The 26651-nt window shown below is 37.6% G+C and overlaps 1 protein-coding gene across 5 annotated transcripts; it reads left to right on the top strand.

Moving 5' to 3' along the window:
* Position 1: 1 nt before the first annotated feature.
* ACADSB (acyl-CoA dehydrogenase short/branched chain) lies at positions 2-25499 on the top strand. 5 transcript variants are annotated; one of them, XR_012650185.1, is made up of 12 exons: positions 2-69; positions 4770-4929; positions 5849-5949; positions 6750-6956; positions 7399-7569; positions 9900-10025; positions 10429-10521; positions 13123-13212; positions 14766-14903; positions 15600-15699; positions 16380-16615; positions 23519-25499. XR_012650185.1 is itself a non-coding variant. In XM_075026564.1 (11 exons), the coding sequence occupies exons 1-11, from the start codon at positions 22-24 to the stop codon at positions 16448-16450; spliced, it is 1305 nt and encodes a 434-aa protein (XP_074882665.1). In that variant the 5' UTR covers positions 2-21; the 3' UTR covers positions 16451-19711. The 5 variants fall into 5 exon arrangements, 4 of the variants coding, with proteins under 4 accessions (XP_074882665.1, XP_074882667.1, XP_074882666.1 ...); XM_075026564.1 differs by lacking the exon at positions 23519-25499 and having other exon boundaries at positions 16380-19711; XM_075026565.1 differs by lacking the exons at positions 2-69; positions 23519-25499 and adding an exon at positions 677-941 and having other exon boundaries at positions 16380-19711.
* Positions 25500-26651: the final 1152 nt, after the last annotated feature.

The following is a 26651-nucleotide window of genomic DNA, read 5'->3' on the forward strand; positions in this document are numbered from 1 at the left end:
CGTGGCGCCGGGGGCGGCAAGATGGCGGCGCTGGCGGCGGCGGGCGGTTGGCTGAGGAACTGCACGAAGGTGAAGCGGGGCGCCTGAGGGCGGGAGAGGGGTGGGTCCCCTGCCGTGCCGGGGTCGCCGGGCGCCTGAGGGAGCGGCGGGCCGGGGGGTTCCGAGCTTGAGGGAAGGGGGGATCCCGCCTCGCCTCTCATCTCCTGTCACCCCAGACCGCCGGTTAAGGCTGCCGAGGGGCCGCCGGTGGGGGCCGTGGGTGCGCGGCGCTTGCCGAGGAGGCCCCCCGCGTCTCCGTTACGCGGCTCTCCGGTCCCTTCTGTGTGGACGAGGCTGGGCTCCGGGAGCCCGGCTCCCCGCCGGGGGAGCCGCTCGCTGCGGGGCTCGGAGCTTGCGGGGTGCGGGGTCTGCTCGGCCGGCCCAAATGCAGCTGTGCAGCAGCTTGGAAAGCCCTCTTCTCCTCCTGTCTGGCGCCTTTTTTTTTTTTTTTTTTTTTTTTTTTATAGAGGGGTGGTATGAGGTAACTTCTTGTTAAAGAAAGTTGTTGCAAGTCTTGTGAAACGGCTTGTAGTTGGAGCAGCCCGTGGCAGATACGCCTGAGGAGGCAGCACAGTCCTAGCAGCAGAGGTGCTTTGATGTCTCCTTTGGTTATCTGAACAGACTTGTGGCACTGTAGGGGTAATCAAAAGACAAAGGAAACAAGCGGAAATCCTGGGTTTGTGCCGCACACACGCTTTTACTGTGCAGAGTGAGAAGGCGTGCTGGCCTGGGACCTCCCCCTGCAGTTTGTGAGTGTGTTGTGACAACTGAAGTAAAGAAAACCAACCCCATAAATGAGGGCAAGCAAGCTTCCAGTGATGGAGCTTCTCTGCTGAGAAGCAGAAGCTGTCTGGAAGATGGCTAGGACAGGTACAGGAGTGGAAATCATCAAGGAAAGCCAGGTGAGCTTAGGAAAGTACATTGCTTTGGCCTTTTTTTTATTTATATCTTAATGCTGCTGCCAGGTCCACCAGCATTAAAATCTCATTTTAGATTGTAAAACAAACAGTAGGAAGCCAAAAGAACCAATCTTTAAAGAGCTGAGGTGGACGTAAGAATTGAGATAAACAGAAAAATCAATGTTATCAGCAACCCAGAAACCAATTTTCAAATACATGTGTTTAGTAGGGCAAGCAGTCTGAATCTTGTGGCAGCATAAATCACTACCTTATCTACAGAAGAAGAAGGGGAAAAAAGCAGGGAAGCAGTATCAAAGCATTCGGGTAACATACGTGCACTTTAAATAACTATCAGAAAGGTCATAATACTATATGACTGCGTGACTTCTAAGACTAAAAATGCAAACAATAATGTAGTGACTTATTTTTTTTAATCTAAATGTTGAAATAAAACATCATTTCTACACTGCGCTATTACTCTGGCATACCTGTTGGCTGCTGCTCTGTGTGTGGGTGTTGCTGATGTAGGTCCCATCCCTTGGGGCCATCCTACTGGTTTTAAGACTTTTCAAGGTAACCTTGTTATGCATATTCCTTTTGTCCTCTAGCACCATCTCAACTGGGTATCAAACAAGCGTTTATCAAACCCTATCTGCATGTGTATGCAAAGGGTTGCCTTTGTTTCTCCTGCCCCAGTAGGACACTTTACCACTCTCAAGTGGGTTGGTTGCAGTGGAAGAGCCTCCGAGTGAAAGCTCTGGGGAGGGGAGAAAGCCTGGGGTGGTTTCTACTAAGGGGGAGGGAGGCTAAGTGAACGAAGGGACAGTTCCCGTGAGTACTGACTTTCTCAAAACCTTTGGCATTGTTGCCAAGAGTGGGCCTGCTATGGTGGCTGTAACCTGTAACAAACATTGAGCTCTTTATTGTGTTTCAAAGCCTCTACTTGCTAGCCAGGCATTTGGCAGTATCACACCGATACAGCCCATGTGCTTGTGCTTGACCTTGCTGAACTGTTTTTAATCAAATTTGTCCAGCTTCGCATTTTCCTGAAAGCATATGAGAAAAATCTGTGGGGTTTTTGTGGTCTACAAGATCTGTACTTCCCACTTTGCATGGAGCAGAGTCCTCTGCATGCGTTTAGTGATGTGTTCGCCTGCATGGTCGATAATTCTGCATGCAAGTGTCAGGTGCCATCAAATTAAAGTAGAGGTAATCCCAGCGTGCTACCAGTTGTTTCAAAAGTACTGGCTTATTGGCTACTGAATGTACCTACTTGCAGCTTTTTGAAAAGTTTTGTATCTTAAGAAGGCACTGTATTTTTCCTGACAGCTCTTGGTCAGCACTGGTGACATATTCTCAGTGATTCATCTTTGGTTATGCCACCATGAAAGAAAAATGCTCTTTTCTTTGTACTTGGAAATAAAGTAGTGGAAGAAGCAGGAAGTATGTGTGATTTGTAATCCTACAACTGCTCAGGAAGCATACTGTGTTAAATATATATATATGTGTGTGTCTGTGCATGCTCACGTTTTTCCTTCTCAGACCTTGCTAAGAGCATGGACTTACGCAGGAGGATGCTTAATGGTCTTGCAAATCTGAGTGTTGAGTGATCCTACCATAGCTGGATGTTCTGTGAATAATCCATTCCTGACTGACAGCTTCCAGAACATGGTTGCCTTGGATTTTATCTCTATTAAGGCAACTCCTGTTTTATTTTTCTGTGAAGACCTACAGTGGCTCCAGTAACTTAAGTCTTCATTTGAAAGTGTTGCAGCTATTGCTGATCATCTGAACTTTGTATTCATGAATCAGCCCCACTAATCAGTATTTGTTTTATGTGACCAGGGGTGTTGAATGTGCGTGAACATTGAATATTCACAGCAATATTTGTTTTCTATATTGCCACTTCTTATTGGGTTTTTTTGTCATGCATGACTGGTTGTGCGAAAGTCAGAGTTTCCTTACCGTAATAGATTTATGCATCTTGTCTCTAAGACAAAAAGAGTCTGTAGATCTGTTTTACATCAGTTCTTCAGCCAGGGAGATGACAAGTGTTGAAAGCCAACATGAAAGAGAGTGAATTATTAGAAGGATCAAAGGAATTTTTACTTCCTGACTCCAAAGTTTCTGCCGTTTTTTGAGGAATGCTGCTATCACAGTGTGCATTGCAAAATTGTCCTGCGTTCTGTGAGCTAAATAGCAGTCTGGTTACAGCACAGCCAGTCAGTCTGCTCACTGTAGGGTTAAGAGAGTGTGCTGGCAAAAATGCATGTTGGCAGGCATATGCTCACATATACATTATGGCACAGCTGTGTCTACTGGGGGTTTGTGTCAGCAGTTGTCTTAGTAAGACATTAATATCTCCACACTTTAGACTGACAATAGCAATAGTGACAGATATCTGTAGCAAAGATCTGATCTGTAGATGTTAACCACAAAATAAGTTGCGTTTTGGGAGCTGTGAGAGCAAAGCCATTTCTCTGTCTTGCCTCTTTTGAGATCAGTCAGTTGCACTGTGCTTCTTTTTTAATAGCGCTTTTCAGGAATACATTTTGCAGCAGTTTAGCTACTGTTGGCCTGTTAACTTTTTAAGCCAGATCATCTTCATTATGCTAACTTTTTTTAAAATCCTAAGAAATTATTCTGTCATTGGAAAGTATATTAATGTTCAAACTAAATGTGTTCCTTTCTAAAGCCTGCTGTTATCTACTTGCAAGTCTTTGAATGCCAAGTAGTTTATAGTTCTCCGAGGTACAAAATTAGTTACCTGTCACATTATCTATGTCCACCCACCTGACAATCACTATGCGTATCTTGCTCCCAAAAGCCACTGTCTGTTCTGTTCATTTTTGTGCCTTGTGCCTCATATGCTTACCACCATTCCCCTTAGAGTAAAATGCTCGTAATACCTCTGCTCTCTTGGTTGGATAACCAGTGCTTCTTCGTATCATTTTGAATTGTTGTATATCGTGGACAAATGGGGAGAGTTCAAGCATAAATTACTCAATTTTAGTTCCTTCCTCTACTTTCTAAATAAATCAACCAAATAAGACGCATTAATTATTAATTACATAGTACTATCAACATACTAACTGTAGGATTTAAACTAACTGTACAGAAATTTACAGAGGCATTCAAATGCCAGGGCTTTGTCTATGAAATGTGTGCTCATTCTGAAAATCATTGTGGTGGATAAGAGCTCAGTTTGAATACAAACATCTACGGTGCTGTTAAAAGTTGTGCCCTTTCACAGCAAAATACCAATAATCCAGATGAAGTGCTATCAGATTGCTTTAGAAACAAGAGTTGCTGGTCCCTAGAAAACTAGGGAGAAAGCTAAGTCTATCATTAAAAGTTGACAGGTTTTCTGTAAAAAGCATTCTTAAGTCTATTTCACATTTACTCTTATCATATTTGTTAATGAAGATATTCTATCAAAATATACACTTACTACTATGAATATTACAGCAGACTTGCAAAATCATCTATAAAAATAAATACTATCAGCAGGGTTTATTTGCTTGTAAACACCAAAAATTGCTAAAATTAATGTTTGTGAATAGTTTGTAGCATAACATTGTGTTAGCAAACTTCCAGAAAGAAAATTGTTTGGGGTTGAAAGAAGAATAATTAAGGGATATTTTCTTTAGGACACTGGGGAGGGGGTGGGGGGTTATATCTTCTCAAAAACTTTCAAACTAGACATTGAATGTAAGTTGTATTTCCTAATCATTTACAGAATAAAAACACTGGGTAAAATTGTGTATTGCTGTCTGTATACAAATACAAATTATATTAACTGTTTGCATGTTCTGTATTTGTTGCCAACAGCTGAAAAGAAATATGCCAGCATACTTGGCTCCTTGGAGAGCTTCTCCATGTGTCTTTAGATCCTCCAAATCGGAACTCATGCCAAATCTAGCCAGTGATGGAGTTGTCTGTGCTCCGCTTCAAACATTCACCGAAGAGGAAACAATGCTGAAAAATATGGGTACCTATTATCTGTGTAGTTAAAATTCAGAAAGTCCAACTAGAAGGGAAATTTTAGCTTTAAAATTTCTTTTCATTATTTAATTCTAGTTAAATGTTGAGATTGTTGTGTGGGATTATGCTTAATTTTAAAACTGCTATAGTTCACAAGAGAAAAATGTAATGTTCTTTTTCCATGTTACCATAGCACAGTTCCGCATACCACAGTGCAGTTTACTTTGCATAAATAAATATTAACTGTTTAAAACTTGCTGTTGCAGTGCCCTTTCTGAGGTGTTTAGTTCAGCTACAGTTAACTGCCCTGTCAGTTTTCAGAGATTTCAGGTATAGCCAGAACTGTGACAGATGTGATGTGAGTGTCTGCAATGCAGCCAGGCTTGCACGAAGAAGACAGTGTTTCAGAAGGGATCCTCAGAGCAAAGGTGAAAGAGTGAGGACCTGCATATCTGGGAGAGAGCTTATAAAAGGCTCAGATTAAACAGAAACACTCATACAGGATTTTGTGCACTCAAAATAACATGCTTTAAAGCCTGAGACCATCTTCCCACACTGCAGGTTTAATTTATAAAGAAATACAATACAGCTAAACAAATAAGGGATGTATTTGAAATATTTTACATAATTTTTTTGGTCAACCAATGTTACATAAGTGTTGCTGAGATGCTTTCAAAGTTTCTGAATTTATGGGAAGTATTTGTTTTGGTTTAGAGAGTTGCAGATGAGTTCAGAAAGCAATTATAATTGAGCCTTGCGGCACATCACCTTGTTTCACTTTGGCAACTTTTTGTCCTTTTACTAACTTGTCTGGGAGAGTCAGGGAATACATTCATAACCTGTTAGAAGTACCACATTACTGTTATATTGATCTTCAAGGAGAGTGTTAGAATACTTACACTCTTTCTTTCTTCTCTTCGTTACAGTGACAAAATTTGCTCAGGAACGAGTTGCACCTTTGGTGCAAAAAATGGATGAGAATTCGAAAATGGAAGACTCTGTAATACAGGGATTGTTTGAACAAGGGGTCTGCACACTTTTACTTAATCTTTTATTCAGAAAGTGAGATCATTTTATGAATCTAGCTGTGCATTTTTCAGATCTTTAGATTAAAAAATTGAGGGCTATAACTCAAGTGAACTAATGAATCATTAAAAAATTTGGATTTATCAACAGCAAGGCAACTTTCTCTTCTTTTTTTACTGCATTATCACTCTCCATCTTTTACTGTAATATTATTTCCATCTCTCCCTCTGCCGTACCACATTCTTCATCTTTGCTTTGAGTTTCTTGTCTTTCCCCCCGCTCTTATTTATTTTTTTTTTAAATTGGCTAAGCGCAATTGTGTAGAATGCTAGAATTGCCATGACTCCAATAAGTGTTGCTGGGAAAGGGTATTGGGAGTCCTCTGTGTCCTTAATGGGCAACCACAAGGACTTGTGTTGCGGATATCCTGATGTTCGTTCCTGGATTCAATTTAACCTTTCCTGCTATCAAACATAAAGCTTGTACGTGTTTAGAATGTCATTTTATACAATGACAATGCTAAATATTGGACTTCTGTTGAGATTACAATTGTTCTGGAAACGGTAATCAAACTAGGGTGATGATTGGCCTGTATACTGGACATGTTATTTCTTGCATGAATTGACTGTCAGCTTCTGTGAAGAATTGTTAGTTTGTTTAGGGTATTGAAGGAAAACAGGTCTTTGGGGAAGGGTCTGGAAATACTTACGTTCTGTGATTTTCATTTTAATCTCTTAAGTATCAGCTTGGACTAACAAGTTGTTGACAGGAAACCAACAGATTAATCTATTTATGTTGCAGCTGATGAGTATTGAGCTTGGGGAAGAATATGGAGGAACTGGAGCTTCATTTTTTTCAGTCATATTGGTGGTAGAAGAATTGGCCAAAGTTGATCCAGCCGTAGCTCTTCTATGTGAACTCCAAAATACACTAACAAATAAGTTGTTTACCACATATGGAACAGAAGAACAAAAGAGAACTTACTTGCCCAGAGTTGCTAAAGATACAGTGAGTCAAATTCTCACTTTACTAGACTATGATATAATTTTTAATAGTTAAGTAATGTTAGTAAGTGGGTTTTTTCAGTAACTAAATGGGTGACTGCAGCATTGGAAAATACGTGTGAACTTTCAAACACTGGTTAGAGCTGAGATGATATAGATACGTCCTGTTGTCACTAGCTGAGACGTAAAAGTGGAAAGGCGCTTATTAGTTTCATTAAAATTGAATTTGCTGTGGAAAAGAACTTTGAAGCAGAGACGTGTAATTACATAGTGTTTCTGTTCTTAATCTCCATACCTGAAACTTAGTTACTTTGATGCAATAGATTAAAATGTTTGAATTTAAGAGACTTGTGCTTGTTTATAACTATTTTTGTTGTAGAATTTGTTATATGTTGTGCCTATATTTTCAGTAAAAATTGAAATGAAATTTTCCCTTCAATTGACAGATAGGCAGTTTCTGTCTTTCGGAGGCTGGATCTGGCAGTGATGCATTTTCTTTGAAGACTCGGGCTGAAAAGAAAGGAGACTACTATGTTATCAATGGCTCAAAGATGTGGATTAGCTTAGCAGAACATGCAGGAGTTTTCTTTGTGATGGCAAATACAGATCCATCCTTAGTAAGTTGCTAAAGAATAGATGCATTTCAGTCACAGCTGATGATATTTGAAACTATGGATTTTATATTAATAATCTGATGTTAAAGGTTAATATTCTTTGAACCTTTTCCTAGCTGACAGCAAACCTTTAAAAATATTTCCCAACAAAACCTGAGAACTTGCTGAGCAATTTAATAAATTCCTCCCACCAGGGAAAATAAAAATGTCAGAATCATAATTGCTTAGATGGAGAGCACAGCATGCATTTGTATTATTCTGAGTAACGGAAGAACAGATAATCTTAAGTCTTTCCAACCCTTCTGACTTAACTGACAAGTTGCTGTTGTTGAAAGGCAAAAGAGAGCTTAGGCTACATGCACTGGAAAACTAACAAGAACACAACAGCAAAGTATGTTCAGGTGAAAAAATATGTAGCTGAATATGCATGTTTCAAGTTTTGCCACCAATTTGCATATAGGTAGTCGATTCAGAAAAGTCAGCTGCAGGCTTTAAAATGTGCTATACCAATACAGTACAGTAATAATCAAATACAAAACTAAATTGTTTAGAACTTTGATTTATTTTTTAAACTTCTTCCAGTACCTCTTTCTTAAAAATTTAACTTGAAGATATTTATTTTTAAAATTAAAATTTCAGGTTTTGACTAAATAAGAAGAGAGGTTTTTCTTTCATTGTATTAAACAGTTGAACACCGTGTCACTTTGTGAATTTTTATTCATCTCTTCACAAGCTGGTGGGTGATTTGAGTACTACATACAATGAAAATATATTTGATATACCAGTTTCTATATTTGTTAACTGCTGTGCATTGCCATATAATCTGGAGTTGTTTCTTCTGTATTAGTGTAACATTTTAAAAATATATAATAACTTGTCTGTTTGAAGTTAGAAATTTGCTTTTGAATATTCAAGAAGGAGATTAAAAGTCAATGCTGCTCAAAGATTAAATAACAGTTGACGTCAGTTTAAATGAGAGAACAGACCAGTGTAGAACTGTGTACTGAAATGTACACTCTGCAGTAGCAGCTCTCATTTGGTGAGATGGGCTGTCATTGAGGTGAGATTGAAACAGCAGCCTACTCTCTAATAAAAGGCAACTCTTTGAGAAGAACCACAGGACTTTTCCTGTCTCTCAGTGTTACCCGCTTAGTGAGAAGAGGTGCTGTGGATGTTAGGGACAGGAAGAGATGGAAACATGGCCAGAAACACCTCGCAATTTTGTCTGTAGTGTTGTTGCATAAGAGACGCTACTGTGGTTCTGGCTGGGGGAAATGCTGAGGGAGCAAGAATGAGTGGTGGAAAGAAGAGAGAACTGGGAGTAAGAATTACATGGGGAGAAAAAGAGAAAGTGACAGCTATCAGGAATCACCGTTCTGTACTTCAAGAATCTAGTTTAAGGCGTCAAAGATATGAAGATTGTAAGCCTGTATGTAGGAGATGCCAGAATTTAGATTGGCTATACAGTCTATGTGTTGTCACTTGCATTATTTAGTGTCCTGTCCAGATCATTATCTGAATACCAAATCAACTCTTGGAGCTTTTTGATAACAATCATAATGATTTCAGACTACTCAATGATATTCCCACTACCTCTCTAAAGTGAAGAGACAGTAGTACCAGTGTTCTGAAAACTGGAATCACAAGGAGAATGCGTGCACCAATTCTGGGTGTTAGATTAGGTCTGTTAAAATAGTAACAATTTTGCTGCACTTTGAATATTCATGCACAGTTCCCAGTGATGCCAGTCTCATCAGTCAGTGCTCTTACTTTGGATGACCTTAAAAGGAAGAGTATATGTGCAGCATTCCATGAGAAAAGTAGCTGAAGTAATTGAGCTTAAGTAAAACCTTGCATCCTATAGAATCATCTGACAGATGGTTTGAGAGCCATTACTCGTTTGACAACTTTAGTCTAAAGGTACCCAATGTCTTCTTGCAGTCCGTTGTTTGCCTGTGACATACGTTCCAACAGCAAGCAGTAACTTCACTGCACAGCAATAACTTGTTTTCCCAGTGATTTCCATTATAGACAGGCACCACAGTCCTGTCTGTTTCGTTTATGTAATACCAGTCCCCTGTCTTATCAAGACAACTTTTAATGTTGTTCTGATTATGTTTTCCATGTGGAATATTTTAACAGGAAAGTATCTCTGGCCTTTGTTAAGCCATAAGTAGCAGACATAGAGGGAACAGATGATGGTGCCAGTGTTTGATTTAGTAGTATAGTATTAAGCAGGTGTATAATTTCAGTAGTGGAATGAGATATTTAGACCACCATTTGGTGATATTAGTATAAAAGCCAGTTCTTGATTATTTTTTAATTCATCCTAGGGATACAGGGGAATTACTTGCTTCATAGTAGATCGTGACACAGAGGGACTACATGTGGGGAAGAAGGAGGACAAGCTTGGAATCAGAGCATCTTCTACCTGCCCAGTAACATTTGAAAATGTTAAGGTATTGTAAGTTGTTTAGCTATTGAAGCATAATTTGTGTATAATTGGAACTTGACTACATATAAGGAAAGAATGTTAACTAAATTCCTAGTATATTTTTTTTCTTTAAACATACTGATTGTTTGGCATATTTTAACTTTTTCCTCCCTATTCTTTCACAGAAGTCTTGAGGGGGGTTGGGTTTCTTAAATTTTGATACAGTTTTTCTAAATCATCAGTTTTTAATCACATGTATCAGAAAATGTTCTAATCAGATATTCTAGGAATCATATGTCTGGTTTATGTTTTATGCCTTCACTTATGAGGAACATTAAATAAAACATGTACATTGATTCACCTGTGATCCATACCAGCAGTTGCAAAGCAGAATAGAAGAGGAATAATTGAGTGGTTTTATTCTTTAGGTTCCTGAGACCAATATCCTGGGACAGGTTGGACAAGGCTATAAGTATGCAATTGGAATGCTAAATACTGGCAGAATAGGTATTGCTGCACAGGTGGGTAATTTTGTTTAATACTGAATACAACCAGTATATAACTTTGAATTTGGATTGACCATTACAAAATATTTAAAGTTAATAAGAATAAACTTTAGAAAATACTTTATTAAAAACTGAATTGCCACTAGATGTCACTATTCCTGTATCTAAGTTACAGTAAAATACTAAAACAACTCTAAATGATAAAATTCTCCTTCGGTGACATAACCAATAGATTTAGAAAACATTAAATGGCAATTAGTTTGTCTTTGGTGGTTAACTTATTGCTACTGAAATATATCAACATTTTTATCTTCCATTATGCAAATTTATTTTACAAAGAAAGCTAGGTTTGGAAAATATAACACACTGAAATGTTTAATATTAATACTTCTAGCTGTGATTGTATGGGATTGCCAAATGTGACCTTATGCTAACTGATGTTTTCCCAACAACTTATTTTTAAAAGTCAACTTATTTTTAAAATAAATATGGTTTTTTTAATAGCAGAAGTATCCTAGTTCATTGTTGTGTTTGAAAATTGCACCTTATGGCATCTTAGGGGAAAATATTTGCTGACCTTGGAGTTATTTCAGAGTGTTGTATTTTGTTATAAACTCACTTTGGATCTCAGATTGCTGCTGATTTCGGTGGAAATCAGGCTCAGCCCTATAATAAAATGACTTATGACGAGTTTTTATATTTTTAATTTACTTTTGAAAGTAATCTTTTTTTGTTTCTACTTTGTTGTGGATGTAATTGTGCTGTATAGGGTGTAATATGTCTGTAGTACCAATCTCCCTTATCTTTTGCCCAAGTTTGCAGACAGACCAGAAGTAATCATCCTCATGAAATTTAGACTTTCCACATGGCAGTATACTATGCTGCTAAATGGGTTGGCTCTTCCATCATTCCTATAGATTATCTGTGATTAAGCTTTGTCTGATATGGCATTTAAAAACTAGGGCTGTGGGCCCCGTTGTTCCCATAGATATAAATAATATAGAGGCTCTGGCAGTAAAATACATGGTCTGGATTTTACTTTTAATTACTCCAAGTTACAGTTATAACCTAATTAAAAGGTAAGGTCAGGTAGTTGTTATATCTTAGTTACTACTTCCGTGGCACCTTCAAATGAAGAGAAAAGGACTTGAATGGACAAGAACAGCAGTTCTAAAGCCCTGTAGTATTGAATTTAGTTTTGCAGTAGTAATAGTTTTAAAAGATAATGAACATCTTATAAAATGTAATTGTGGCTGTGAAAACAGTGTCAGATAGTTTTAGTGCAACGTAGCTGCATATATTGCTACAGGTGCTGAAGTTGATATACTTGGTTTGTCTGTATGAGTTTATATGAGAAGGCAACAAATCTGGTAATACAGCTGATTAGCAGCAGACTCTATTATGTTCTTTTCCCACATACTCATTTTCCTATGTATTGTGGTTTTTTTCTAGAGCCTTAAATGATTAAGGAGTAGATGTCTGAACCCAGTCAGAGTCATGTTTTTACCTTCTTGGGGCCCTTGGCTTTCAGCTTAATATGTGGGTCTATCCAAAAATACCCATACACTATTGTACATCGTTAAACATATTTTAAGCTGCTTGATATGACAGCTGACTGCCACATTGTAGTATCCCATCTTGACTTAGAAAAGTTTTATGAGATTCCAATTTTACCGTATACTGTTACCTTGCTTTTTGATAGTTCTTCATGCCATTCATTCCCCCCGCCCTTTTTTTTTTTAACTTCTGTGATGCTTCCCCTAATCTGATTTCCTATCTTTGTTTTTCCTAGGAAAGAAACTAGGTAGAAAGAATGCGTTCAGGTGGATGGTAGTTATATAATGAAACCAACTGATCTTATTTACTAATAGCTATATATTCCAAGATATATGAAAGGCAGGGTCCTTTCTTTACTGTCTTGTTTGGAATGGAATACGCTTCTCAAAATTTGGTAGTTAAAAAAAAAAAAGTAAAACTAGTTTGCTTTCCAGATTTCATAATGTTTCCTTAGGCTAACAAATCAGACAGTAGTGTAGATGTGAGTTACTTTGTAAATGTTTGTATGTAGTTTTCCCAGATGTTATCTGCCAAGTTAACAATTGTGTTTTGCTGTCTTTGCTGCCAAGTGAAGAGAGCGTGTGAAAAGACAATGGGTCTTCTAAAATTGTTCTATTGAGTTGGGTTTTTTTCTCAAAAATGCTGGAACAAATGTTATCTCTCCTTCCACTATACTAATTTTCCAACTTCTGAAATAAATTGCTAATTCTGACAGTCTAGTGTCTTCTATAAAATGAGAAATTATTTTTATTATGAAAATAGCTTTGAATAATAATCCAAATTATTTTTCCTTTAATGGCATAATGTAGATCTATAGACCTTTAGTTTACAGTAATTTTCCCGTGTAATTAAGAATTTTGCCAGAAACACTTAATATTTGTGCAACCTTATTTGACCTATAACATCTGTTCAAAAATTAGTGATAGTGTTTTCAGAAATATTTTGCCTTTAGTAAGAAAGTTTCTTTCAGGAATGGAATAGTATGGAATAAGCTTATTCCTCAAAATTTGGGGTTTTTTTTTTGTCCTAACTCGCCTCAATATGTCTTATTTCTTACAGATGTTAGGACTGGCACAGGGGTGTTTCGACCATACAATTCCCTATACAAAGGAGAGAGTCCAGTTTGGGAAAAGCGTATTTGATTTCCAGGTACTTGTTAATGAACACATGGGAAGTGTCCTCCAAGAGAGTAGTAGTTACCACAGTAGGTGAAGTCAGTAAAGTGAGTAATATAATTTGCATAATTTGTGCTCCACCTTGTGTCACATCTCTACTTCTCAATATTTGAGAATTTTTCAGAATAATTTTGGATGACCATTCATCTGCCATGTAAAATGTATAAATTTAGTGCTATGTCCCTTTGCAAGTACCATAGAAATAATTTAAAACTTCAAAACATTATTAACATAACTCCTTTTACTTGATAATATATTCACTGCCTTTGAAAATAACATACCTGGAACTGCTTTCTCTTCTGATTTTAATATCACAGTATGTTGAATGTGTTCCAGTTTTTATACCCTTTCATGAGGTGTAGGGGAAGGCCTTTTTCTAGAGACACTAGAAATTATAAAAAGATGAGGAAAACTGATTGAATTATTAGATTTCCTGTGTTATACAAAGACATTTAGTTTCCATGATAATATCTGTATCTTAAAACGAAAAAGACTCTTTGTTGCAAAAATGATGTATAGTTTAATAAGGAAGATATATAATTGTAATTACCATAGTAATTTTCTTGTTAAAAGAAACCTACATCTCGGCTGAAGAGAAGGAACATTAGTACTACTCATAATTTATACAAATTTTAGGAAGCACCCACAGATATCTAGGAAATTATTGGAACTGCGTCTTTTGAATGGGAAATGGAATTTATAATTGCTGAATCATTTTGTTATTTTGACCTGCTTTTATATTTTTGCAAATTTTAGGGAGCAGTGTTAATGTTCTAATAAGATGAAAGATTTCATTGTGGTTTAGGACCAAGTTAGGCTACTAAATGTTCGTTTTCAGTCATCATATTTGGGTCTCCTTAAGTAAATCCATTCTTTTGTAATACCTACCATTTAGATGTCAGCTCCATCACCTTTTTCCTTCCCTTTGAATTCATTCATCAGTCATGTCCTCTATACTTCAATGCTGATCCTAAGTCTTGTCTCATGGCTATGGAATATGGGAAGAAGTGGTTGTCACCTTGCTAGTTCTCCACTTTATTTAAGAGCTACTTTTTTGCAGTCTTTCTCAGTTAAGCTCATCAGGGAACTAGAGTTGTTAATGTATGAATGTTCTCAATAGACAGCCGCAAAATAAAAATACAGGTTTGACCTAAGCGTGTCTCTGCAGTGCTGAGGAGAATGTTAAGATTTGGCTGAAATTTTCCTTTATATTCATGGGTGCAGAGAGGTTCCTGTTGAATGCTCCTGTACAGCCAGTTAGGCAAGAAGTTCCCCAGTGCTCCTGAATCCAAGAAGAGGGAAGGAGAAAATGGGAGTGCCGTTCCTAAAAGGGACTTTGGTGGCCCAGAGGTTTTCCAACACCGATGTCATAGATGCAGAGACATGCAGAATTACTAGTCCATCTAGATTTTGTATTTTTATTTTAGAGCATAGGTATGTTCCTTGGTGAAAAGAATGGTTCTTGCTAGAAATTCCAGTTGAGTATTAGATGTCAGTTGTGTCTGACTTGCAGCGTGCTTATTACAGGGGATGCAACATCAGATAGCTCAGGTGGCCACGCAGTTGGAGGCAGCAAGGTTGCTGACCTACAACGCAGCCCGTCTTGCAGAAACAGGAAGGCCATTCATAAAGGAGGCCAGCATGGCCAAATACTACACTGCTGAGGTAACTTACAGTCTCTTTATTCAGTGGATTTATTTCACTGCTGTTTAAAAGTTTCTTCTGTTACTGAATGTATAACTTTTAATTCATGTTTTGCTGTGAGATCTGTGGATGTGCTTTTACCTTGTTCCTCATTCTCAGTCCACGTACGGAATGTCAAATAGGCCACTAAAGAATGAACTGCTCACGCACCTAAATAAAATTTTGAAAACCAAGCAACAACATTAAAAAAGAAAGTGAATTAGTATTTTCGCTCATCTAGAGAGATTGCATTTTCTCAGAATTCTCTTTTTGTGGCTAAAGAAGTGGCATGGTGAGACTTCATTTGTGACCGTTTCAACTCTGCCAGTCACAACTGTGGGTCTTAATATGATTCAAAACTGGATTGCTTCTGCCTCTGTTTAATTGCTGTCTTGCATACCACTGCTAGTCTTTTTCATAGTGCAGCATGTGAACTGTTGCAATAATGGTTATTGAATTCTTGATGTCCTCTGATTTAGAAAAATGTCATTTTTATTCTAAAATAACTTGCATAAATAAGATGAATACAAAAATATCAGTCCTTCCTCTTCCCACTTGTTCTAGTAACTGCTTTAATTGCTGTTTTGTTTTTACTTTAAATAGCCACAAAGAATAAAATTTACTACCACCTGCATGAAGTTGAATCCTGAAATTGTAACTCTGAAACTATTTTCATAGGTTGCAACACTGACAACTAGTAAATGTATTGAATGGATGGGTGGTGTTGGATTCACAAAAAATTATCCAATAGAAAAGTACTATCGTGACTGCAAGATAGGTGAGTGATAGTTTCTTAACAAGTATTTCTTGTAGCATTAGTAGTATTAAAATCTGGGGATGAATGACTGGCTAGCTTTTTAAGATTTTTTTTTCCGTGAGACTGTAATCAACACTGATTCAAAGGCTCGGATATAAGAAGGTAAATCTTTAGGTATAAATACCTGTGTATGTAAGGCTAGTTAAAATGTTTAGTTAGATACCAATAAAATACAGAGACACACATTGTGTCTCATTCTATTAAGAAAATTCCAGTTCAAAAAAATTGAAAATACTTTCTTCAGCTTTAAGATCTGAACCTATGTGGAGTTTTATTTTCAAGACTTCCTTGTTTACTAGTATAATTCTTGGGCCTAACAGTTTGACATTTCTAACAATATTACTCTTTGACTTTTATTGCTGATAGCATTTGTAAATACTTAACTTTTGTTGGTTATTTAGGAATTGCTTTTCAGGAAAGCATCTTGTCATTATATTGTACCAGCAGAAGAGTATTTTAATTGTTGCAGATAATAAAATATGAACATTTATGTAAATAATTCTGTTTCTAGAACTTGCTCAGTAAGTCATCACTTCATAATTGTAAATGTTCTGACTGGACTGTTAGAACAATATCTTGGTCTCTCTTCATATACTCACTGTGGTTTTATAGTCTTCTAATTTATTTTCTTCTGATTTCAGGTACAATATATGAAGGAACTTCAAATATCCAGTTGAGCACCATTGCAAAAAGCTTAGCGCAGGAGTACTGAAGCCACAAGGACTTCTTGACTGTTAGCAGAAATTATTTCCCTGAACATTCATTGTGAATTGCATATTTATTTGTAATTATAAAAATCATTAATGATATCATAAATAAGAATACATCATCACAGATGAAATCATAAGGAGAACCATGAATTCCCCATTTCAGGACAGTAAGTGTGTAATTCATATGAAATCGTGAATTCCACGTTCAAATCTAAATCATGGGTTAAAAGTATCTCTTTCTGCCTGAGACACTTCTAAGCCAACACATTGGCTGAAATTTTTTTGCTGCCTTAGGTTATGCAAGCAGTGTATCTCCACTTTGAGATTTCAAAGTGAAAACAAAAGAAGCCAAATCCTTGGCTTGTCTGGTGTGAAAGGTTCTGTTAAGCCACCTGAGAGAAAGGACTTTACATGTTCAACAGAACTGTTGCATGGTGTGAAGCTGCTGTTTGTTCGTGATGCCCTTTATTAGCATGGGGTACAGGAGAGGTATGTGGAAAGAGATAGAAGCAATGGTTTCCTCTCTCCCAGGTGGAGCGATGTCTGTGGAGCTGCTGTAATTGGAGTAATTTTTATAGCAGCCCTTAGTGTGTTCTTAAGTATATCTTGGTAATTAAGCCCTTCCAGCCCCAATTTGTAGTACTGAAAGGTGGATATTATCTACCTCCCTTTCCAGCCTTCTCAGCTGTTAAGGGTTTTAATCTAAGAGGTTATTTATAGTTCTCCTTTCATAAAAGGTTGAGTTGAAATCTTTGTGAAATGGCGTTAAAAAAGCTCTAGTAGTTCTGCAAAAAGACAGAGATATAAGCTAGGTAATAGGAATGCTGTGATACTACCTCACAGTGGCCTTTCCATGTTCAATGCATTTTATAAACTTTAATCCTCAGAGCCTTCCTGGGAGTTAGGGAGGGACTGTTAATTTGCAGCCTAGAAAACTCCCTCATGGAAGTTAGTGGTTCTCTAGCAAAGTTTTTTTCCTTGTAAGAGAGAGAGAAAGAGGGGGGTGGTTAAGAAGTATTTGCTTTTTTATCCCTCTTTGTTTACTTTAAAATTAGACATTTTATTTACAGCAGAAACCTCTTCAGTGCTGGAGAACTAATTAACTAAGAATCAAGAGATGGAAAGCTTAATATATGAAAAATCATTATAATTGCTGTAATTGCCAATTTGTTTCAAGTGTTTTGGGGAGGGAAGGATTGGTTTTCTGGTTTTGGCTGACCTAGAAGTATCTCATTTTTAAAGCTTGCTTGTCACTGATGATTCACTTTGAGCGGAGCTTAGACTGTAACGGTCTGAGACTCCTAAACAATTTTGTAGCAAAACTGGGGTAAATGACACTTAACAAATATGATTTTGTAAAACAAGCAGACTGCAGTGCCTTATACAAAGAAATAAGAAGGAGGAAAAGCACTATTAAAAAGTTTTCTGACTTTCTGTCAGCTTGAAAGGGAAGTAACTACTTTAGTGAATTAATCCCCCCACATACACGCTTTGTCTGTTGATAGGCAAAGAATTAATGTGGTAATTATCCTTATGCCAATAAAAAAGCCCCTCCCATATAATTTTGATCAACAGCTTTGAGATTTTCAAAAATACAAGAGTAGGAGGGTGGACTGGATGATTTCTGAAGTTTTCTTCTAGCATTATTAATATTATTATTATTATTAATGCATTTCAGGTTGTTTGCAGGCTTTCTTTCAGCTGAATTGAAGTGGCTGGGGAGATTGTTAGACTAGAATTAAGACTACAGACACCACAACAGTTAACTGCAGTTGTTCTGCTCAACATAGTCTATCTGTGAGTCTAAAATGATTATAATCATACTACAAAATGCTTGCGTTAATGTTAATCAACATGTGATGAGTTGTGCTAGTGTGAGGCAGTCCCTAGCTGCTGTAGTTCAGCCTGCTTTGCTAACACAAGTGTCAGCAGAGATCAGGTTTTGATTCATACTTTTTAATAGGTCTCCTAGTTTGAGATACTATCTTAGCTTGGTTTCTGCAGTTTTCTTGAGGCTAGGAAGCGAGTGGCAATACTTAAGTGACTTAATATAACGCTAAAAGCAAACGCTTTGTGGAGGAAAGTGCAGAGCTCTTTGAAGGACTGTTAAGGGCTGGATATCCAGGATTATGTAAAAGGACTGTCTCTTTGTGTAGAACTGTGTCAGGTATCCATTTGTAAAAGTAATCAGGAAAAAATCAGAATAATGTGATTTCCTACAGTCTGAACGCAGATGCCTTAGTCCAGGAAACAACCTGAAAAGCCTCATCAGCTACTCAACAGTTCTTCTCAGAAAAGCAAGGTCAAACCTTTAACTAATGTTACAGCTGTAAATATTTCACATCTCTGAGTTCTGTATGCTGTATTCTATACACAATGACTTTTGAAAGAAATGTATGTATTGTATTTGATTTTTGTCTACAAAATTCTGTGGAGGAATATGTGCACAAATTAATTACAACCGCTGAGTTTCTTTCATTGTTGTTTTAAAAGGGCACGTACCACTGTGGAGAGCGTGTTCTGGTCACTGATTCTGGGAAGAATTAACTTTTTTCATCCCCTTAAGTCTGATTCCATTGCTGCACTAAACGCAGATTCTGGTTTAGCAATAAGATGTGCTGTGCTGTTGTCCAGGAACTATTAAGAGCTGCTTGCACTCCCCACCCTCTGTTCTGTTTGGGACAAGCATTTATGGATTGTCATAAATTGCATTTCCACATTTGGCACTGTGGGCACAGGACTGTTGATGGTGGCTGGCCGCACCAGTAAGTGTAGGGCTGCAGAGCTGGCATTGTGAATGCTATGAGGCTTTTTGTGCTAATGACAATACTCAAAGCTGCTTTATACTCAATATGTATTTATATTACTGAGTTTTCCCTTTATATGCCCATAGTCAGCCCAGTCAATTTAGTCTATTGCCCTGGAACAACATCTTCAGTATTAAATGTTGCATCTGGGCTTCCCCAGGTAGAAGAAAAGACCTGTACTGAGAATGTATTAAAAAGTGCCCGAATTTGATATTTGACTTGATGCAATGCTCATCTTGTATATCAGGTTATGGTTCTCTAATAATCTGTCATTTAAAATTTTTCCCAGGTCTTGCAATTTTTGCACTGGGAGAGGATAATTATATCATCTTTCAGGTTTCTTTAGTTTTATTCTGGTTTGTGATGAAGGTCTGAGGCAGATTTCCTCTGCCTTTTCCAGAAACAGAAAGGTTTAATTGCTACTTGGGAAATACTCAAATACAACATTTTATATGATGTTTTCTGTGCTGTTGTTCTTTCTTCCATATATTCTTTTCCCCATATAAAGATTGTGTTACAAAAGGCCTACGTGAAATATGAAGTAATTGTTCATTGGGAGCCTTTTGCTATGTAAAGAATTTTCTAATTAACATGTTAAAGCGTTTCCATTTGGAAACCTTTTGGTGAGAAAGCGCTTTCATTTCAAGTTCTTCCTACCAAGCTAAGCTTGATTTGAAACACAGTCTGCTTTGAAAGCAGCTGTTTGACTTTCCTGAGCTTGCTTATTGGATACGCGAAAGCTGAAGAAATGTTTTTCCTCAACCCCCGAATGTATCAGTGTACCAATATGATAGATCTTCTACGAGAATTACGTGAAAGTGGTTAACGGCTACCACAAATACTTCATAAATATTTACCTGTTAAGTTATCACTGTGCAGACTGTTGGCAGAGGCACAAATCAAGTGAGAGCTGACGGGCAGATGAATATATATTGTACAATTCCCAAAGAATTTTCACACAATTTGTTATTTTAAGTTGTATTGAAATACAGTCATTTGCAGAGCGTTGTGCAAGGAGTTGTCTTCTCTGAAGTGTGACTCCTTGATCTAGGTCCAGGTGAGGGGACATGGCTAGAAGTCTTACTCTTCTGGATTTGAGTTGCATACTGTGGTTGATTGTACACACAGGTGAGAGGATGCAAGAGTTCTTTCTGAGTCCACACCAGAGTCAAACAGCAATGCTTAGTGAATCCAGAGTTCCAGGCTAACGAATAGGATTTACAATCATTATTTCAGTTAAATATGCCAGTTGTAAGATCAGTTGCTATAATTAACAAAGTCCAGCTTAGCAGCATTGAGGGAATTTCTCATTATCTGATACTAGAGACATTATTAAGCTGCTTTGAAATCTTGGCGTTTATGATCCTCTAAAAATATTCTGTTCGTGTGCAATAACTGTCTAATACATGAGGTAACTAGAACTAACCAGTGTGTTTCCTAATAGCTTGTTTCATAGATCAGAGCATTCAAATGTTGATTCCTGTTGGTATATTAATGTTCAAAAGAACATGCAATGTACAACGTAACATTTTTTTGGATAAAATATTTTTAAATATAAATTGAAATACGTACAGTCTCAATAGGCAGTAATAGCATTTTTACATATTCTTCTGTCTTTCAAGATCATTTGGATTTACATCCTTCTGAAACTGTTCTTCCTCTGTGTGTGTCATAGTAGCTGTAGAGCTACTAATACTGGAGGGCTATACATAGAAAAAAATCTCAAGGTGACTTCACAAAAGATCCTAAAGGAAAAGCACTCCCCACCTGACAGAAAACTGTGTCTCAATAGCCAAGTAGCCAGCACTTTCAGAACTGGATTTATTTAATATACACAATGAGGACTTCTGAACACACAGAAAAATTTGTTCATCAAACATTTTGCAGGGATCTCTGAAGAAAGGAAAGCTATTACAAGCTGTAACCACTCTCTTACATTAAAAAAAAGAAATCAAATAGCAAGAGGAAAGCCTAAAATAGAGCAATAAATTGCCGACTTCCACATTGCTAGTTTGTGTACTTGGGGGTCACCTAACCAGGAAATTAGCATATATGAACTGAAATTAAATTCTGCTCTCTAACTAGCCAGACCTGGAGGTCTTACAATCTGTTTGAAGCGTTACACAAACCATTGTCACAATTAGTGACAGTTTTAAAAACATCTGCTGTAAATCGCCAGATAAAGCAGGGCTGGAGTGCTTTGGGTATGCTCAATAGAGAAGTCAACTTGCAGACATTAGCAGGACTTAAAATGAGCTTTGGTTCATCTGTAATGATGGCTGGAGGGTCATGGTGGGAAAGTGCTCATCGGTGGGAAGAGCCAAAACAGAGCATTACTGCTTGTTTGGTTTAGAGCCAAATGCAAGCTGGCAGATAAGAAATGTCTTAATGTTTTCCAGCTATGAGATGACTTTCTTTCCTAGTGTGGAGAGAATGAAGGGAAAAGCAGAGCTGCAGTATGATGGGGTCATGTTGAGTTTGTATTCCCTGCCTCTCTGGATCCTGTAAGTTTGATTGATTCGGTTTTAGGAAAGTTTCCATTTTGCAGCCTGCAGAAGGACTCTGGTTGGGTCTCCACTTCATAGGACACAAGAAGCTCTGATACACACATCCAGAGCTGATGTTCTCCTGGTTGGGGGGTTGTTCCCTGCCTTCTCTTATGGACATTCAGCCAAGACTTTTAAAGGATGACCCACCCGTCAGAGGAACAGAATAATTTTCTGATCATCCTTTTCATCACATTAAGTTTACTGCAAGTCTCTTGGATATTTTTGGCCTGAATTGTTTTGTAGGACATGCTGCAAGATTTTTCTATTCACTGATATGCATCCTAAAGATGCAAATTAAATGCAAATTTTTCAATATAACCAGAGCAGTCATCCAGTTTTAATTTGATACTGTGTCACTGAGTTTTTCTGCCTTTGTTTAGATGGTACCCAAAGACATGATAATTACATTTTAGAAAGACACTAGCTTCTCTGGAGATTTTTTGGTTTTCTGTAGGGATACAAAATTAGAGTGTATGAAAGGTGAAGACTCCCAGAAGCTGCAAACGTTATTTATGCTAAAAAGTATTAGCTGATTATGGAATCACTGTATCATGCACCCAACACCGGCTAAAGGACCAGCTGAAGCGAAAAAGCCAACTTTGAAATGATACGAAGTTGTAGGCACAATGTTTTACTTTTTTTTTTTTTTTTGCATTTTATCTCATAGAGAACAGCTTTGTGTCAACTCTGCTAAACTGACCTAAAAATAATTGAGGAATAATTCAGAAATTAAAGTTAAGGTTCTGGAAATGTAGTTAAATACTGAAAAGCTCCATAGAACTTGTTTTGTTAATGGAGCTGTTGAAAATATAGTTGGTATGGAGCGAATGTGTTTTAGTGCAAAAGCTGATGCTGTTTGTTTTAGGAAAGAAAACGTTAGACATTCCGTACCTGAGATGGAGGATGTTTACACGCCAAATGCAGCATTTGCTGCAATTGTTCCCATAAGAATTGAGGCAAAGCACTTTTTTCAGCTTAGGTACTTTTTGAACTTTGAAAATGTTTTGTGACTCCCTATTATGTACTAGAAGATGGTTATATGATATGAAGGCTGTATTTACGTTCACAGTCTTTTTTTCCCCATGTTCAGAGAAAAATTCCTTATGTTCCATTGTATGATTTTTACCAAAGACAAACTGTTATGCTCCCTTCTTAAATTCCAAATTACTTAAGTCTTCTCAATGTCTGTCCAATCAAGCTTTAAAAAGAAAATAATTTTCTCAGTTTAATTGGAGCAATGTCTACATTTGATTGATATGGCTGGTTATTTTGATTGTTGCTTGAATAATAAAAGCTAGATTCAGCAAGCTATTTGTCATTAAATATATTTGCCTGCCATGCAGTATTCACAGTTTCCAAGGTGGGTCCAAAGTAAGGTGCGGCATTAGGTCTTACGTTTTATGCTAGAAGTATTTTAGCTCTACTGTAGTTTGACTTCAGTAATTCAATTTGCAGAGATAAACAATTCTCTGGAGGTAATATAGCTTGTCATTATTTTATAATTATTTAAAATGTGCCTTGTTACCCTTGTGTAAGAATCTGGGCTGCAAGACAGTTGTGGTTGTCCTCTAATTCTTCAAGGGGCTGACACAGCACTGGGTTAAAGCACCTGATGATCTGGTGTCTCAGACTAGTATAATTTAATAGCCAACCTTCTCTGTACTGCTGCTTCTATTTAGAAGTGTCCAAAAATCTTTTTTTTTTTTTTTTTTAGATGTAAAAGCCTTCTGGCACTGAAGTACATCTATTTCTTGACTGAAACATATCTGCTCTATGCTAACCTCATTATCCAGGAATGATTTCTAGAAGAGGAAGTGAAGAATAATTAAATCATTCCTAACTGAAGGAAATGCTTCGCAGAACTATGCAAATTCCAATTTGGCCAAGATGCTGTGGTTTCATGTTCTATTTCTGGGAAGGGCAGAGGGAGAAACAATTATTTTTGGAGTTATGGATAGCCAGCTTCTGGCTTTGGTTTTCTCTCTTGCCTTGAGATAAGAATGCACTGGGACATCCCCTTTCAGGAGGGAGCAGGGTACCTGGCATCGCCTGCCTCCCTGTACCTGTCCTGCTGTAAGTGCTTTTGTAAATTAAACTTGCCCCACTTGCTGCAAGTGTCATCTGCTTTGGTTGACGCTTGCCAAGATCCCTGAAGAGGGGCATTTTGCCTGCATGCAAAATTAGGGCTCAGCCCTCATCTGAAGGAGCAACGTCTCTGCAGTGGTGTGCTGCCCTAGCTGTCCACACAGGGCAAAGGTATGAGGGGATGGACCCGCTTCCCCCTGCTTCTCAGCCTGCAATATAGTGCCTGGAAAAGAAAAAAATAGTGGGATTAAATTTTGGAGTTTAAAAATGAGATTCCTGTGTGTGTGCTCAGCAGGAGTGCCTGCGGGAGCCCATGGGCTGGGCACAGCACTCCTGGGGCTCTGGGGCCCTCAACTTTAGACATTCACATTTTTCCATCTGCAAATCTCACTCTTATAACACTTAAGGCAAAAAGGGTGGTGGTGGGAACTCCACAACTAGCTATTTTTATGTGGAAATGTTTGCAAATACATTAGTGAAGTGTAATTGAATTATTAACTGGAAAAAATATAATTAAGAGTGCTGGAAGAATGGCTTTTCAGTGCTCCACAACTTTTGTCTTTCAAGGAATCAAATTGCTAAAATGAGTTATGCACTCAAGAAATCCGTTTAGAATTAACAACGTATGTCCTACTTTTCCAGTTTTTCCCTCTAAAAGTTACATATGATAATAATGAAGTCTAAATAGCAAACTTCAGTGATTTGCAAAAGGTACCAGCCTTGCGTCTTTTCTAAACCGGTTGATTTATGTGCTGTTTGCTGTTTCTGAGAACACAAAACAATTAATTTATGTGTGAAAAGAACAGTGAATTAATCCTAGAGAGCCCTGGAGCCTTTAAAGACCTGAATCATATGTTGAGCTCGTTTAAAACTTGCATAAGAAATTAATGTAGAATAAAGCCCTTTAATTTGAAAAGTGCATCTATAGTAGGTGTCCCTAGGATATCTTCTGGATCATTATTCAGAAAGGTTAAGGAGGACTTTATTTTTTTCTTTCTTTCTTTTTTTATATTCAGTATGTATTTTCCAGTTTGCAGCTCAACATGGTGCATTTCAACTTATAAAGAGGCAGAGAATTTAAAAAGAAACGGGGAGCTTTTTATTCACCTTGCACTTAATTTCCTTGCTGCCTTGCCAGTCCCAGCTTAATGAATGTAATTGCTACCTTTGATGAAAATACTATTATCAAGATCACACATTACATTGGAAAACAGTTTTTCTTTAAACACAGCTACTGCAGTCTCTAATTATGCATGTAACAAGTGGCTCCTGAACAAAAGAGCATGTTGTCTACAATTGCTAGGAATTGGAGCAAGGCAAATTTGAACAAAGAACAGATTAGATTTGCTCCATGCTCCACAAAGCCCATTCCCCTGATTAATTTCCTGCAAAAACTAAAACAATTCTCTCTTAAAAGAAACTAACCCTCATCCCCAGAATGATCCATATGCCATTTGTGTCAATCTATATGATGATAATGGCTACAGATTTAAATTATTAACTATTAGATGTAGTAAAATAGGAAAGCTCTTTTATAAACTTACCTTTTCATATGTAAATAAGCAGTACAAGGACTTAAGGAACAAAAAAACTGACTTTTCTGTGGAAACCAGGAGCAAGAAAGCACGCAGTAACTGAAAGTCTGAATTGTGCATGTATAATCCAATTATTTTGTCAGTTTACTCTGTGCTCCGTATTCTGCACAAACACTGCAGCAGGAGTATCAGGTCTACTAACGTCGTGTTGGGTTTTCCAAGAATGACATATTTGAGGGCTGCTTCCCATGCGTGCACCTCGAGGAGAGTTCTTCTGAAAGGATTTCACTTAATTCTTAAATTATTTTCTCAACAGGATTTAGTGAGTCAAAATCAGAACTGGAAATACATTTTGCTGTCATTCCATGGAAGAGCAGACAGGCACTAGTAAAATTTTTAATTAGTACTTGGCCACTGATTAAATCCTGCAATATGGATGGAATTGGTTTTTTGTATTAATAATACAGTGAATTAGTCATAGCAATTTAGAACGTTGTGTTATTTTTCATTCTTATTTGTACTGATTTAGGATCCCTAGCTGTGACCCATTGTACAAGATGCATACAAAACCTGGTTATCTGGGTAAAAGCAAAAAAAGAGTTCCTCTTCAAAGTGTTTACAAGCTGGGTTAGGACTGGATGTGGACTAATGGAAACCTGCGTCTAGATTATTTTTAACAAAAATTGGTGAGCAGCAGCAGTGTACTGGTAAAAAAGCATCTCTAGCCCTGCATCCTCTCTCTTGCTCTAGCGAAAACGCTTTGTTCCTGCGAGGAAAGTCAGATTAGTCTCATGAGAATTGGTCCTGCGGCTGTAGTGAATGGTGCTGTCTGCCCGGCACTGCTCTCTGCCAGGCTGAATCCAAAGCCCCTTCAGGTGTAATACACGCTGCAGGGCTCGGTTCAGTTGGTCTGGGCTTCAGGTTTGACTGGCATCCTCTCTGCCACCGTAAGCTCTGCCTGGCTAGGCCATGGATGCTGGCGTCTGCAAACTCTTCCAGTGGCCAAAGCCTTCAGTGCAGTCAGTAAACAGTGAAGTCTAGTCATGGACTCACTGGTGCTGAAACAGGTAAAACTAAGTGTGTTCTCTGTCACAAGCCTATCAAAGATATGAGCTGTTGAATCCTCCATACAGTTCTAAAATACAGTGAACTATATCTTAATAGGGTTGGGTTTTAAATCTTGAAATTTGGATATCTAAGCAAGACACTGCTGAGAAGTCTCCAAGC

The sequence above is a fragment of the Buteo buteo genome, chromosome 4 (genome assembly GCF_964188355.1).
Source record: "Buteo buteo chromosome 4, bButBut1.hap1.1, whole genome shotgun sequence".
In the NCBI taxonomy this organism is placed as follows: domain Eukaryota; kingdom Metazoa; phylum Chordata; class Aves; order Accipitriformes; family Accipitridae; genus Buteo; species Buteo buteo.

Coding starts and splice junctions, on each gene's coding strand:
- ACADSB (XM_075026564.1), top strand. CDS start 22: ATGGCGGCGCTGGCGGCGGCGGGCGGTTGGCTGAGGAACTGCACGAAG. Junction 5,950..6,749: donor AGGGATTGTTTGAACAAGGG/GTCTGCACACTT, acceptor TTTATGTTGCAG/CTGATGAGTATTGAGCTTGG. Junction 6,957..7,398: donor CCAGAGTTGCTAAAGATACA/GTGAGTCAAATT, acceptor TTCAATTGACAG/ATAGGCAGTTTCTGTCTTTC.